The sequence below is a fragment of the Triturus cristatus genome, chromosome 3_1, assembly GCF_964204655.1.
Source record: "Triturus cristatus chromosome 3_1, aTriCri1.1, whole genome shotgun sequence".
NCBI classification, from domain to species: domain Eukaryota; kingdom Metazoa; phylum Chordata; class Amphibia; order Caudata; family Salamandridae; genus Triturus; species Triturus cristatus.
In genome coordinates, this window is record NC_140583.1 from 652098477 (window position 1) to 652115700 (window position 17224).

General features: G+C 46.1%; 1 protein-coding gene across 1 annotated transcript in view; it reads left to right on the forward strand.

The window, feature by feature from the left end:
* The window catches only part of ADAMTS7 (ADAM metallopeptidase with thrombospondin type 1 motif 7), a 487405-nt gene that overhangs the window by 432238 nt on the left and 37943 nt on the right, over positions 1 to 17224 (forward strand). Inside the window, exon 23 of the mRNA XM_085644679.1 lies at positions 2351 to 2510. Within this exon, the coding sequence (XP_085500805.1) occupies positions 2351 to 2510 (160 nt within the window). The remainder of the gene's footprint in view (positions 1 to 2350; positions 2511 to 17224) is intronic.

Genomic DNA, 17224 nt, shown 5'->3' on the forward strand with positions numbered 1-17224 from the left:
TACCAGGACAAGTGAAATACAGAGTGAAGAAAACAGGTACTTCAGGTGGTTGCTGTGAGTCTCCCAAAGTACCCCCTCATTTATAGTTCATGAGGAGCTGGGGCCTAAGTATATTTCTGACCTGGTGGCGGTGAAACCCCTCCTCTGCTGGGTGAACATGTGGTCCAATGAGGAGACAGGTTTTAACAGGAAAGTAATTCAAGACTGTCTCTCCCTGGATCACAAGTTAAAAATCCCATGGATAAAATAAGTAAAGGATTCCCTTACTACACTGGGCAGGGCCGAGTTGTTCTCTCACCCGGATAAGGTGAGCCTACGGGATAAAGCTCTTATTAAAGATCAGATTTTTAAATTAATTGGGGCCCAAAGGGAGGAAAACGAACTGAAAAAGCCCTCGGTCAGAAATTATATTCCAGTTAGGTCAACTCAAAGCATAGAACCTTATTTAACTATTCTTACCAGTGCTCATGACAGATTTTTAATCACACGGTTCAGATTGAACTTGTTACTCCATTTACTGGCTGTGCCGGCGGGGCATACGGCACCTTCAGAACAAAAAGGACCCTGTGGCTGCGACGCTAGGTCTCCACAAGATACCCTTCACTTTGTGCTCTTGTCTTCGTATTACTCATTCCCGAGAAGAGTGCATCTCAAGGTGCTTTTAAGGAAACATAATTTTGAGCAGGCCCGGTGGCCCTACTTTTTTAAAAACTGTCCCCTGATGCTTTTACATTATTTTGTGTCACATATTTTTTAAAGATCTGCAGTAAAACTAAGAAATACGAGGGGAATATAAAAGGAGGAGTCCTTCAAGCACCTGGTGCAGTAATGAGGATAGTGTATGGTACACCTTTTAGTGTTTTTTTAAATCTTTTTATGATGTTTTAAGATGTTTTTGAGCATTGCTTCTTATGCTGATGCGGTGTCCTGGCTGCCCATGATGATCATTGTTCTGTATTGTTGTGCTGATGAATGTGTATCTTTTATGGTCATATTTTTTTTATATATGCCAACTAAAGATTTTTATTTTTATTATTATTATTATTAACTCGGCCACCAATGTCAGTCCCTCAAAGTTTGAATAAAGAGGAGATTAGCCATTTACAAAAAGGGTACATTTTGGATGATCCCTGCATCAGAGCCCATCTCTAAATATATCAAAAGTGCACCGTTACTGGGAGAACCTCCAGTGGTATCACAGAATATGTCGATCTCACAAGTGAAAAACACATTGGGTTGTTCAGAAAATGTACAAAGTCAAGGGAACACAGCTCCCCAAAGCATCACCAAGGACCTCTTCCCCAACAACATCAAGCAAAGTTGCCTTGTGCTACATATAGATGCATTCAAAGTGGGGCATACAACACTCATTCTTGTAAGGCAGATGCCTCATAGTTTCAAGAGTAAATGCTTGCAATGTGTATTTACAAAATATACATAGATTTAGAGGGACTGTGTTGGTTCAAACATTCCCGCTTCTTCAAATATCTAAATCACTTAGGAAGTAAGGAGGGATGAGAAGTTTTCCAATGCTATATTGCCCAGGAATGCTACTATGGTGTTCCTGCCAACTGTGTGAAAGCGGGGTCAGTACAAATGTAAGGGATTACTAAACAGCAGGCGAGGGCGCCACAAGCGAAGGGTGCAAGGATACCATTAAAAGCCTCAAAAATGTCTTGCTAGCTAAATGCAATTTTGCCTTGTGCACCAAATATCCTTGTACTAGCCATTTGTTAATTAAATTATCCCCTGTGACCCACTCTTCCTGTAGAACTGAGGGTCTGATTGTAATACGCAAACTCTAGATCAATCAGCACGGGGGCTTGAGAGTACACCAACAAGAACCGCAAAAATAACACATATACTCATGCACGCACATGCGTACACCCTCTGTACAGTGTCTTTTCTGGACCTCCCATCCATCAGTGATACTCTGCGTGTGAAGTATGGGTCAGTACTGGTTCTGTCACAGCGAACGGAGTCCTGTCTCTCCTCATTGGTAAAGAACACCCCATGGCTCAGCATCAGTGCACTGTGTGATCCATGCTCAGCATCAATGCACTGTTTGACCCATGCTCAGCATCAATGCACTGTTTGACCCATGCTCAGCAGCAATAAATGCACTGTTTGGCCTATGCTCAGCATCAATGCACTGTTTGACCCATGCTCAGCATGAATGTGCTGTTTGACCCATGCTCAGCATCAATGCACTATTTGACTCATGCACAGCACCAATGCACTGTTTGACCCATGCTCAGCATCAATACACTGTTTGGCCCATGCTCAGCGACTGTGTACTTTAAGTCCCTTGCCTGAGGTTTAAGTCCCTTATCTGTCACTTCTGGTGTAGTGCACGGCGTCCTGCGGTGGCGGCATCCAGCGACGACTGGTGAAGTGCGTCAACACCAAGACTGGGGACCCTGAAGAGGACAGCAGCCTGTGTGACCACGAGCCTTGGCCGGATAACACACAGAAGTGCAACCCACAGGACTGTGAACACACAGAATCAAGTAAGATGTGCATGCACTGGCAGGAAAAGGGAATGAGTGGATGGGGAAGGACAGGGGATGTCTGCAGATTTGTTTGTCGTCTACCAGATTCACAATGTTGCAAAAAACTTATTTTGTACTTATCATATGAGCTGGTATTAGACCTTCTAGCTTTGCAGCATTTTCCCCCTTACTACCCAGCCTTCTCCACTTGCTTTTGTAGAAATAATAAATAATGCTGCAGTGATCCTTGTCCAGGCCAGGGCTCACATGTTGACAGATCTGCATGTGATGGCACGACAGGCCTTCGTTCCAAGTGCGGCTGCCGAGACCAGGTGATTGTGGGCCTGCAGATGACAGCAGTCTCCAGTATTCTGTGTCCTCCACCTTTAAACTTTGATGTCTTGTCCCTAGCTCTGCCTCATGAAATTAACCTATTTGCGAGTAAAATTGACAACAAGCATGGACAATGCCAATAGGCCCGGCTAATTAATGGAAGTGCCTTTTATATCACTGTTGGCTCTAGGCTCTCAATATGTCATCATACATGCACCCCGCCACTCATCTTTGCACTTAGGCATCCATTAACTGACTCATTCTACCATTCACCCTCTGACTCAACTGCAATTAAACACACACACTTTAAAAAAGATTTGCAAAATAAATTTAAAGGGTACAAATAGAAAATAAAAACATTCTGTCGTCTGAATATGGAGGGTATATGCGTGCAATAACAAAACTAAACATTGCAGAGGGTGTCCATTTTATAGAGGCATTGTAAATAGTTGATAGTTGTATTAAAGTTCCACATTGCAGCTGCATTTAGAACCAAAATAATGCCCATCTTGTGATGATAAAATAATCATACGCTGAGGACAATACCATCCCAAAATGGACAACAACTGCGTGCCGTAACATGTGTCTGTTGTTATCCATTATTCAACATACTGAAGATGTGTTGTTACTTTATGAATGTACTGAAGATTTTGGGTTCCTGTTTTTCCAATAAATCACATGATTGACTCATCGATATGTATTCCTACTGTATGGACTTCTTAATATTGATGGACTTCCAACAAGGGTGCTATGGCATGTTTTGTTGTTTGACGTTGCACCGTGGATCCAGTGGTCTGAGGGGATTATCCACCCTTGGTAGTAGGGTGTGTGATACCTGCAAAGCCCCAACCCAAAATAATGTTAAGTACCCAGATTATACTACTATACCCACGTCAACATGTATATTGAGAAGTGCGATTGTTAAGCCACTACTACCTAGATTGTATTTTATACCATTCCATAATGGTCCTGGTTTAGAAGAAGTGGCCACGTGGGATCTGGCACCTTCCAAATGAAATAGCAAGTGACCCATTAGCACGGCCTCAAGCGCTGTAGTATCTTTTAAAGAAAAATGAACATAAAAAGAGCAGAAGCAAAGAAATAAAAGGGGAACTATGAAAGGAGAAAATTAAAGGTCGAGCAAACGGTCAATATTACTAAGGCATGCTAATTTTCAGGTGAATGCACACAAGTGATCAGGAAATGCTGTCCTTCACATGGCAGGAAGGCCAATGACTGCCGTGAACTGAACTATTACCACATGCAGTAAGCTGTAATCGAAGGAAGCAGAGTCTAAATGACACTCAGACAGAGCAATGGATTCTCACAGAGCATACCTCTGCCCATGGATTGTCACACAGGTCACCAGCACCAACATCATTGCCTCTGACAATAATCTGTGAAATTCCATGTGACAAAATACTTCTCTCTATGCTTTAATATTGAGTAAAAGCAATCCATACTTCAATGTCTATTTACTTTAAGATATGATTTTCACAATAAATATGACAGGCGTAGTGCCATCATTAGCACATTTCAGAATACACAGATCAGGCCTATTGCAATAACCACTGGCATGCCACCAGTGCTGGGCTGGGAACCCAAAGCAGCCTTTGCAAATTTTGTTAGACCAGCCCCCGTACGGTGCATAGTGAGCAAGCACACTGAGCGAGGCTGGTCACTACAGAGGGGGTTCAGGGAGTTCTCCCCCGAAGAAGATTTGGGAAATATTTGCAAAAATGACACATTCTACAACACATTTTCATTATATATTCAATTGTATTAGTTTTTAAAGCATAGTACATGATGACCTTTCAGTGCACCAGGATACAACAGTCTTTGTTCGGGCTCTTCAATGATTCCCTCACTACCACCCTCCAACAGTGCCTCTCATTTATCCATAGCCCCGCTCTCACATGTTTTTCATTTGTTTTATAGTGCCTCTCATACCAGTGTAGGGTGATGGGCACTTTACATCTCACACACATACAGAGACAATGAATCATACATGTGCAAATCAGTGTATAGAAAATGTGAAATAAGACAATAGGGACTACATGTCATCCATAATTGCAGGTCTGTTATAAGAGTGCTTGGTCTAGAGAAGCACAAACTCAGGATTCAGAATGTGACATAGTGGTTAAGGTTGGGTTTACTAATAAAAATGCATTTCTACCAAAACAAACTTTTTTAAGCAACATTAGAATAATGAAAGACCGGGAAAGACATAACTTTCTAACTTGTACCATGCAGTTTCCATGCAGCTCTTTGATGGCAGTTGATAGGTCGCTGTGCTACGAGTGTAACGCATGAGTTGCACAGTAACAAATGTATCTCTGTGACAAAGGCAGTAACCCACTAAGCTGTGCACATAAAATACTGTTTTGTGATCTCATGGCACACGTTCTTTACAGCAGGTATATTAATACTCTGCACTACTTTAGATGAGTCAAAACTGCTTCTTTACAATCCTCAGATCTCTCCCTAGCAGGTTCATTCATAACCAGAGTTATCTTGACACTTTTATTGTTGCCTGAAAATTGCTGGCTATAAAAGGAACTCTGCAGCGGGTGCTTCTAAAACTGCAGCACTGCTACGAAACCGGCCCCCAACCCTTCCAACCTTCCTTAGAAACGCGCAATGCTTAGTACGGCCAGTCCGGCCTTGCGTGCCACCATAACAAACTGAGCCATGTTATATAGAGGATAAGCTTTGTCACGAGTCAAAAAATGCAATACAAGTAGTATTTGTAGTGGAAGTACACAAATTCGGTCCAATCAAATCCTGTTCTGAGGGAAACCAACATATAGATGGATCCTAAGCTCCTCTTTCATTAGTAATCTCTTTTTTGTTCATCACATAAGGTCAAACAACAGTTGCAGTGTCAAGCCAGACCTAAAAATCCATGTAGATTAGTGTAGCCCTGGGTATCTTTTACTGCTCTCAAACACAAAACGGCTTTTTGGAGACTAAAGTTAATGATGGAAGGGGAGGCTGCTGGGACTGGAATACATTCCTCATGCCTGCCCTCCTCCTGTCTGTGCTTCGGCTGGAGAAAAACAAGCACTGTAAATGACCCCACCTGCATGGAGGAGAAACACTTTTTTCTGTGAATGCACATAACGTCTGCTCTATCGAAACATGTACTCCTGACAACCAACATGTGGGTGTAGCTACAGACCATCTCTATAGCACTCCCGAAAGCTTTTTTTAGGTGATCACATTACGTCTGGGGACAGCTGTGCTGTGGAGCCAGAATTTAAAATCATATGAGAACTACACCTATAGATATAAAGCATTCGACTTAGATCCAGGAGGATGCATGCCGCCCTGCAGCATAGCCTATGGCGATGTAAAGGTTTTTCTTAACGTTCAGCACCCCTTCGTTTCCAAACTAAGTTCTTGATATGTGAATACCAATACATATATACAAACATTCATTACATGTAACTGTATCTTATATGGACATCCTGACAATATGGTACAGGCACAGCCATCGTGGACCAACGTTGGACACCCCTGGCCTAGGAAATATTTTATGACAATTTAAGATTTCCAGAAAATGCTTCAGATGTGACGGTTTGCCCCTTTAAGCAAGGTTCATGGCCATGGAACTGGGAAATGATGTGATTTCCCTACTGGCTGGTGTAGTGGATAGACGGGCAAGGCTTGGGCAGAGAAGGTCACATGTCAGGCTCACCTGTGATTCACTCTATCTGCCCCTGTCAGCCAGTCTAGCACCCTTGCCAGTCAAAGAATCTACATTTTTCCATGGTGGCTAGACCCCTTCGGCATCTTCTTGCTAAATAGACAAATCCCATTGTGCTAGAGGAACACTGTCTTGTCAGAACTGCCCATGTGCTCTGCCCTACAGAGCTATACCACTGTTCCTATGCAGTGATATCAAATGGTGGGTGGCCGCTTGCATGTCAGCCTCAACTTCCATGACCACATCTCTCATGCTTCTTTGGCTCACTCCTCTTAGCTTCACATTCATGGTCCACCCATGGCGCGCCCATGGCCATTCTGCAAAAGGGCTGCAGGTCCTCGTCAGGGATTTTTAAAAACGCGATTATCTGCAATTACAATGCAATACAATTCCACTTGGAGATGCCTGCTGTGCTTAAAGACAAAGGTTCGGTGAGTCTGTCTTCAATGTCTATTCCATCTCTTGCTGCTTGTTGAAGCTCCAGCAGGTCTGGGCGGTGCAGCACAGCCTTTGCAAATACCGTTTTCACATTCAATAAGCATTGTTCTGCCGTTGACACCTGCGATGAGTACAGGTCATACTTTGGCTATTAATCACTCACTCACTGCTGTCTACTCCGTGTCGGGGAAACAGACGGTGTCTGTCTGCGCCACGCTGCCGTGCTTAACCCTTTCCCACATCTGTGGAAGAGACGAGCAAAGATGCCCTGGGGGCTGCTGCTCCTGTCTGCCACTGCGGCGGGAAGGCCTGTGCTTCTGGGAGCTATGCATGCCGTCTGCCCCCGGAGGACCGCGGATCCTGTCTGGGCTGGTGGTTGGAAGAACGTGAGGTCACGTGTAGCTCCGGGGCCCTGCCTGGCTCGGGCCCCAGACCTCTGTCACTGTCTGAGGTCAGGCTCAGGGTGCTTTTTCCCAGAAAAGCTCACAAAGCCGAATTATTTTTGGAAGCTTTGAGAAGTGTCTCGAGGCGCTTGGCCCAGCTGAAACTTGTCTTTGGGAAGGCAGAGGTGGCGTAATGGCTTCGAGGTCGGTGAGAGCAGGGAGCAGCTCTCACAGGGCGACGAGGTCTGAGAGTGAGGCTAGCAACATCAAACAGAGGCGAGGCGTCGTCAGGGCTCGGCTGGGGCCGGAGTGGTGTTATGGGTCAAAGCGCCGTCCACAGAGTCTGAATCACACTGGGAGGGGAAGGGCGGGAGAAGAAGCGTGTTCAAATGTGTCTCAAAAAGGCGTTTCCTTGCAAGACTAGAAGCTTCCTTCTGCGTCGAATGACACTTTCACACCTGCTGTCCCCAGATTGACGGAAAGTGACCAACCTCGGCCCAGCCCTGCCATTATACTTATATTTGGGACAATTTGCCTCTCTTTGTTATATACGCTTGTGGTTAGAGTAGAACATGCCTTGCATCCCAAAGGTCCCAAGGGATGAAGGGGCAGCACAGAGCCAGTGCACTGTCCTGTGTAAACCCTAGCACCCGAGGGCGCGGCGTGGCTTCTGAGGTTGCATTAGGTTAACACTTGTATCCAGTGTTAACCATGAACATTACAGGGCAGTCCTACAAAGGCTCCTATTGGACAGTAGATTGCTTCAGGCAGGCACTCACGCCTTATCTGTTTGTAGAATTTCCTAAGAGCCCCCCATCCCTATAAGTCCACCACTTCTCAGGTGGCTGGCATAGCCCGAGAGGTTTGGTAAGACTTTAGCTGTGCCCGATGAATGACCAGATACATCTCTGTATTAAGAAATACCATGTATGGAATTTGGAACAGAAATGGATACCCTCAGGCACAGCCTGATAAAACAACGATGCCCGTGTCATAGAGACTAGAAGAGCGATGGCAGGGAGCACCCTGGAACAATGGCTTTGGTGATTCGCAGCAAGGATGGGGCCGGACCTCTGGTGCACACAGAGTAAAGGAGCCTCAAACTCTTCTTCAAGCTGAAAGAGGAAGAGAAGTCGGAATAGAGCTTTCTGACAATTCCCAGCTTCAAGGGAACGTGCACAAAATAAATCCAGAGACCAGCACACAAATTCAGGTCCCCATTTCTCAATAAAAACAAGAAGCTTTAACCCATAACCCATAGCACACAGGAAGCTTTAACCCACACTACACAGGAAGCTTTAACCCACACCACACAGGACGCTTTAACCCACACCACACAGGAAGCTTTAACCCACACCACGTAGGAAGCTTTAACCCATTCCACACAGGAAGCTTTAACGCATACAATGCAGGAAGCCCTAACTCATACCACGCAGGAAGCTTTAACTAATTCCACACGGGAAGCTTTAACCTATACCACGCAGGAAGCTTTAACGCATACCATGCAGGAAGCCCTAACTCATACCACGCAGGAAGCTTTAACTAATACCACACGGGAAGCTTTAACCCATACCACGCAGGAAGCTTTAACGCATACCATGCAGGAAGCCCTAACTCATACCACGCAGGAAGCTTCGATGCATACCACACAGGAAGCTTCAACCCACACCATGCAAGAAGCTTCCACCCACACCACACAGAGAGCTTTAACCCATAGCACACAGGAAGCGTACACCCATACCACGCAGGAAGCTTTAACCCATACCACGCAAAAAGCTTTAACCCACACCACACAGGAAGCTTTAACCCACACCACATAGGAAGCTTTCACCCATAGCACACGGGAACCTTTAGCCCATACCACACAGGAAGCATTAACCCATACCACACAGAGAGCTTTAACCCATAGCACACAGAAAGCTTTAACCCACACCAGTGCACATCTTTAGCTCCACACAATAGTCCAAAGCTTTGTTACAAACAATTTGCCTAAAAAACTCTAGGAAGAAAACCACAAAGGAAAATGCAGCACATCTCCACCTAGAGAGGAAGTGCAGTCCGAGTAAAAAAAGCTCCTCTTCTTAACCTGCACTTTGCATGGACCAGAAGTATTGACTAGTACCTTAACCATAGCTAGTGTAGTCGTCGACACAAAACCTTTGCTTCTCTGACACCAGCTGAACAGTTTTGTCAAAACAGCCACACCACAAACGTGAGCGACTGATAAGCGACACATCATCTTACTTCCTCCATGCTTGCTACTCATTGGATCCTGCACCACAGTGCAGACCTGCACTGCTGCTGACTGTGCATTGGCCGAAGCCCACCAAGTTTTACAAGAATCAACCCCAGTGATCTTTGTAACTGATGTATTTGTATTTGTATTTGTAGGGGAATTTATATAGCGCATGTATACCGGCAGGTCTCTTAGCGCTGACAGAAGGAGATTTGCAAATTGGACCGGCAAAGACAGTCCTGGTAACGGGGATCTTAAAATGTCTCTCTAAAAAGCAGCGTTTTCAGTAGCTTTCGAAAAGGGAACAAGCCTGGTTCTTTCCGTAAAGCATCTGGCAGTTGGTTCCAAAGACGTGGCAAGATAGCAGAAATAGCTCAGCCACCCTTGGTGGCCAGATTGCTTCGGGGGCAGACTAGCTGGAAAGCATCTGTGGATCGGAGTAAGCGTCCTGGAACATACTTAACCAGGCGATCCCTAATGTAGCTGGGGGCGTGACCATAAAGGGATTTATGAGCGATACATAGGCCCTTGAATTTTGCGCGTTGTCTAACGGGCAACCAGTGTAGCTTAAGAAGCAGGGGTGAGGCATGGGACCTCCTAGGACGGCTGAAAACCAGCCTAGCAGCGTCATTCTGTACAACTTGGAGTCGGTTAGTGAGTTTCAGAGGAAGGCCTAGGTACAGCGCATTCCCATAGTCAAGGCGTGATAAAATAGTAGCCGAGACTATGGATTTCATGGAGGAAGTTGATAGAAGGGGAACCAGCTTCCTCAGTTGTCTCAAGATACCAGTGCAGGTGCCCACCACTGAGGAGACTTGATGACTTAGCGAGAGTTCTGCATCAATCTTGATTCCCAAGCTTTTCACAACTGGGGATGGGCAAGGAGGAGCCCCAAGTTCTTTGGGCCAGAACAGGCCACTCCAGGAGTTATTAATTGTTGGGATGACGAGAACCTCCGGGTTGATTTTTAAAGAATTAACTGTCATCCAGTTAGTGGTGAATCTTAAAATATTTTGAACCGTCTCCTGGGCATGGGCTGAATTGTCAATCCTCAGAATAAGCTGAGTGTTGACAGCATAATTAAAGACACGACAGTCCAAATTGGACAGTGCAGTCACTAAGGGTTGCAGATAAATATTAAAGAGCAAAGGGGACAGCGCAGAGCCCTGGGGTACGCCGCATGGGACGTCACCTCTCTTACAGGAACAATCACCAAGATGAACCCTTTGCGAGCGGCCAGAAAGAAAGGATTTTAGCCAGTCATAGGTCGAGCCCCTGAGTCCCAGATCCATCAGTCGGGTCAGTAAGATGGAGTGGCTGACCGTATCGAATGCTGCAGAGAGATCCAAGAGCACAAGTGCGCTCGGCTCTCTCTTGTCAGCATTCAATCTAAGATCATCAAGGACAGACAACATGACTAGCTCCGTGCTATGATGGGCTCTGAAGCCAGCCTGACGTGGGTGTAGACGCTTGAATTTGTCAAGGAAGTCGGATAGGCTTTTTAAGACATGCTGCTCCATAACTTTAGCCAAGAAGGGGAGTTGTGAAATAGGCCTATAGTTTTTCAGTTCAGCCTTGTCAGCTCCTGGCTTTTTCAGTAAGGGGTTAACTCTAGGCTTAGTCAAGTTAGATGGCACCTGGCCAGTGGCCAGGAAGTTGTTGAGAAGCGAGAGGATCTGACATTCCAAGACTGGGCGAGCCAGCTGAAAGATCCTAGGTGGACAGGGATCAGCCGGTGAGCCGGATTTGATTTGATTTATCAAGAAGGCCATAGCTTCTGAATCCAGGGGAGGAAAATGGGCAAGAAATTGAGTTGGTAAAGTGGGAGGTGACGCCAGTCCCTGGCTGCTCAGGGCAGCGACAGCAGGAGATCTATTAATCTCATGCAGAATATCCATCACTTTCTGCAGGAAGAAGGACTGCAAGGTGTCGACGTCGAAAGGTATTAAAGTTGACTTGACATCGACCTTTCTGCTAAGTTCCTTTAGGATCTTGAAGGTTTTCTTTTGTTTGTTAGGGGCATCAATAATCCGAGCCTCATAATATTCTGCTTTCCTGGAAGTGATAGCTTTCTTATAGAGGGCCAGAGCAGCTTTATAGAGGATCAGGTCGGAGGCGTTATATGCTCTCCTCCACTGTCTCTCAACTTTACGCAGGCTCTGTCTGTGTATCCGTAAGGCCTCATTGAACCAGGGGGCCCCTTGATTTTTGGACTTTATTCTTTCCCTACGTTCTGGAGCCAGGTGATCAATGGCCGATTGGAGAGTATCACTAAGAGATTGACTAGCTAAGTCGATATTGGTATGACCCTCCTCTGGCCTGTGTGGAGGTAGTCTCTGAAGAAAATCGGTAAGATTATCCGACTTGATCTTATGCCAGCTTCGCACTCTCCTCCATTCTGGAGGTGAACGGGTGGAAGGACAGTCCAAGGGAACCCAGCAAGAGATTAGGAAATGATCCGACCAGATACATGGGAGACAATTTAACAGTCTATCTTGCTGGCTAGATGACCAAACTAGATCAAGGGTGTGTCCCTTAAGGTGAGTGGGGCCATTTACCAACTGATGGAATCCTAAGTTAGACATAGTCATGTCAAATTGACTGGCCTGAGACTCACGGGGACTACTATCCCAGTGGAAGTTAAAGTCTCCCACCACCATAAGCTTTTGATAGCGTGTACTAAGGTCCGATATAGTTTCGGTGAAGTAATCGCAAAAACCAGGGGAGGCGTCCGGGGGGCGATAGACTGTCAGAAGTACAAAGCAAGAGGAGTCAAAAAAAAACTTGACTCCTGGGATCTCAGAGTTGTCCGAGCTTTCTGATAGTATCATAGTAGCCTTGAGACTAGATTTAAAAAAAGTCGCCACCCCCCCTCCTCTTCAATTATCTTGCCTATTGTGCCAGAAGGCATCAAAGTTCCCTGGCAGGGATGAGATGAGGTCAGGGACTGATGCATCCCCCATCCATGTTTCTGTCAATGACAGAATGTCAATATCGCCATCCTGAAGAAGGGTAAAGACTTCGAGGTGATGTTTATGCAAGGATCTTGTGTTCAGGAGGGCCACTGTCAGGCCCGGAGGCTTCACTGGTCTGGGTGACGGATGGTCTGAGGGAGCAACAGAGTGGACTGGGGCTACAGCGGGAGTCCTAAGGAGGTTTTCAGCTTCCAATATTGAAAGGGTGGAGGGTTTGAGAGGGTAAATAAATGTGGCGAAGGACAACAGCTCATTAGATGAATATATTAACATTGGGCCAGGGTTTATGGCCCCTGGTCCCGGCAGGGCGCAGACGGGCGCAGACAGGCTTGCCTTAGGCGCGCCTTTGGCGCGCCTGTGGCGCATCTCTCGCTTCGTCCGCTGCGCGTCGGCTCCAGCGCGCTGAAATGTCGTCCCCTACCGCCCCCCAACCAATCAGCTCTGCTGTGCAGCAGCTGCCAACTCCCTCCCTCCCAGCACTAGACCGCGTTCAAAGCGGAAGTGGTGGTTCAGGTCAGTGATTCAAACAGGAACCAACAGGAAGTGAGTGAATTGTTTTAAGTTTAAAAAACACGAGAATAACTTTCAGCAAATTAAAACAGTGACAATTTTGCATCAGGGGCAGATAATCAAGCGCTGCTTTACCAGGACACACATGAAACAGGACTGCCAGAGAGCTTTTTGGCGCGTCTCTCGCTTCGTCCCCCAATTTATCTGCAGTCTTCTATTTTTGGGACTTCTGTCTATTCATGTTGCATCAACCTAGCATCCAGGGGGCGGGGTTTGGCACTTGAATACCTTATTTAGCATAAACATTATATGAGGATGTGTACAGGACTGCAATTATCATAAGCAGAGATTAACATGTGTAGCGACAGACGAGTCCTGTCAGTGTTTACCCGGCTTTCCTGTCCGGTCCAGCAACAGGTTAGCCCTGCCACTGGCTCTTAATTCCCGCAGCTGGCTCAGGCTCCCAGAGTTCGCCAGTAAGTGATTTATAACAAAACAACATCAAAAACCACTACAGATGGAATCATGATTCCGCCCGGAAGGAAATGACGATGTGGGTTGGATTGAGCTCTCACCAGCTCAGATATTTAGCTGACGGCTGGACGGTTGGCCTGTTTCTCCTGCAGAATGTACTGCGGTTGCTCTTTAATGAGTATGCGTCACCTCCTCCCACCCCTGTCACTCGTCACCAAGGCCACCTTCAAGCTGGGTTCCCAGGCACGACCAAGGGCCTGGGAGGAAGGTTCTTATTTTCACCTCCAGCTGTTCAGCACTGCCATGTTAGCTTCAGAGTGAGAGCTGCACTGCCCACACCCAACCATGTCTTGTGGGGTGCTGCTTCCACGATGAGGTGAATTACCTCCAAATGCCCTGCCCAAGACCTAGCCACAAACACTCTTGGACTGGCCTATCTGGCAGCAGGGATATTACAAAAGGCCAGCGTGGCCTGCTTTTGAGGGTCTAGGTGCTGGTTTTGTGGCCTAATCGCGCAGCTTTTGTAACACTGTATTGCTGCTGGAGCAAATGAGCCTATGCCTGCTGTTTCTGCTTTCAAACATCCCGCTCGGTTCCCTTTAACCAGTTCTGCAACACCAACACTCACCAACAATGAGCATTCCAGAATGTTCCTTTTGTTTGATGATGTCTGCATGCACACTGAGACATGTTGTGACATTAAACAGCGTATGGCCTCTTCAAATGTGATAAGAACCAGTTGCTGTGTTCCTCAAATTAGAAAATCTCTGTGTTCAATTTAGATGCTAACATTTTCACAAGGATTTTGGAGTCCACATTAAGCCATCCAGTGCGGCTTTATCAGAGGCGGACAATTTGAAGGTGCTTCACCTGGTAGACGTTTCTAGAAAGATTGGAAGGGAGCTACATCTCTAGATGCTGAGAAGGCATTTCACAGAATGGACTGAGCCTTTGTGGTGGACACACTCAGAGCCAAGAGAGCAGATGAGATATGTGTAATGGGTGATGCCCAGCTATACCTAAAGTGATCAATGGATGCTTACTGGACAGTGTAAATCTACGAAGAGTCACTCGACAGAGATGCCCTTTGTCACCGTAACCTTCTGGCTCAACAAGTTAGCACTCATGCATTTGGGCTTTTTTATACCTGTGCTGCTCAGTGAACAAAATCATTATCAAGAGGTAGTGGGCTGCAAAATAAGCATATCAGCCAGAAGGCCTGGCTCTGACTTCAAGCCAAGGAAGGTTAAACAGGCGGAGACGGGCACCTCTTCCAAGTGGGCCATTGGCGGATATGCCGCTTTTGAACAGAGATAACAGTGAACCACCAAGAGGCCCTGAAAACTGATACAATTAAGTGGCAACATACCATGAAATCCTATGAGGGGAGGGTTACAATATTCAAAATGGAGCTGAGACCTCAGATATTGTACGTTTTCCAGGGGGTGCCAGTGTAATTTCAGATGGAAGATACAGAAAAATCACAGAAATCATGATGCATCTATTTGTCGGGACAGAAAAGAGCAGGAACAGCTAATGCGGGAAGGTTTGGGATCCTGAAAATTCTTACACATTACCACCACATTGGTACCACGCCAAGTTGTTGGGAGCGGACAGCAAAAAAGGGTTGTGTTTTGTTGATTACTCATTGGGGGTGGAGACCCTTATTGGAAGACCTGTTTGCCCTCAAAGTGAAACTTAATGGCAGAGTATCAGGCCCGGATCCAGGAATTTTTATTTGGGTGGACCAAGGATACGTTTGGGTGGGCCACTGCGGGCCCGATTTGTCACTTATATGTCTAGCCAGGCCTGCTTCAGGGCCCTCGTTTATCTCTCCTTAATCTTACAAGGGCCCAATAAAATGCATTATTTTCTTTCCAAATATCTTTCTAAATGTTAGCATCTCAAAAAGTGTTTTTTTCCATGTAATGTCCCTTTGATGGGAAGAGGAGGTTTCTGAGGAGGGAGTATCAGGCAAGTGACACTTCTCGGGCTCTCCCTCATGACCTCCTCGGATTCCCTCACTGCCACACTCCACCAACGCCCCTCAACTCTCCGTAGCCACCCCCCTATTGACCTCATCCTTGGATTCCCTCACTGCCATCCTCCACCAGCGCCCCTCGGGCCATATTATCAAGAACGGCGAGAACATTATCGCCGCTTTACCGGCAGGAAACTGCCGCTAAAGCGGCGATAAGGGGCTTGATAATATGCCCTTGAGAATTACAATAGAAGCCCAGGTTTGATGTCCTTCACACCAGGACCTGGGCTTATATTGGAATTCTCTAGGGTATATTATCAAGCCCCTTATCGCCGCTTTAGCCGCAGTTTTTTGCTGCCGCTAAAGCGGCAATAATGTTATCGCTGTTCTTGATAATATGGCCCCTCATCTCTCCGTAGCCCCCCCCCCATTGTCCTCCTCCTCGGATTCCCTCACTGCCACCCTCCACCAGCGCCTCCATCTCTCTGTAGCCCCTCCTATTGACCTCCTTCTCGAACTCCCTCACTACCACCCTCCAGTGCCTCTCATCTCTCCATTGCACCTCCCCTTCAGTCCCTCTCACTACCACCCTCCTCCAGTGCCCCTCATCTCTCTGTAGCCCCTCCCCCTATTGACCTCCTTCTCAGACACCCTCACTACCACCCTCCACTAGCGCCCCTCATCTCTCTATAACTCTCATATGTATTTCATTTGTTGTATAGCGCTAATCATATCAGTGTAGGGTGTCACAGTGCTTTACTTCACGCACACATTATACAGAGACAATCAATCATGCAAGTATGTAAATCAGTCTACAGGGAATGTCACATAAGCCAATGAGGATTACAAGGTGTAGAAATCACATCTCATCCATACTGGTGGGCAGTATATTTTAAGAGGGTTTGGTCTGAAGAAGCACAAACTGAGGATATAAAGCATACCTCAGTGGTTAGGGGTTGGCTTTACTGATAAACATGTATATCTATCCAAACAAACTCTTTTTAGCAATATTAGAATAATGAAAGACTGGGGAAGTTCTAACTATATAACAATACAAAAAAAAGCTACGTTCTAACTATACAATTCAGGTTTGCATGCAGCTCTTTGATGACAGTTCATAGGTCACTGTCCTATGATAGGATTGTAATTTCTGAACTGCAAGTCACACAAAAATCTCTGTGACAAAGGCAGTAACCCACTGAGCTATTCACATAAAATACAGTTTATCTGCATTTCAAAACTACCAACAGACAAAGGATTGGCAGAATGATTAATCACCAGTTATCTAGACATTTTTATTGTTGTCTTACATCCATGGCAAAGCTGGCCTTGCTAATGATAAAAACTGTTTAAATAAAGCATTCGGGAAGTATGTGTCTTGCTTGGCCTTCCCTGATGATTTTAAAAAGAAGAACAAATAGCCAGACATTCTCTCACCTGCTCGGTTCCTAGTCACAGCCCGAAAAACAAACTTTTTTTCTCCAGCGTGGAATAGAAAAGTAAATATCCACACAGCAGAACGGTTAAGGTTACCCGGTCCCCTTCGCCATGCCCCTATTTTATCTGAACGAGTGGGCAGGAACACAGCCCACCTTTCTAAAAGGAGATGCGTGATTGGGGGTGCTTGTAAGAGAGAGCCCAGGCCCAATCACGCAACTCCCAGAACAGGAAGGGAAAAAAACAACGTTTGGAG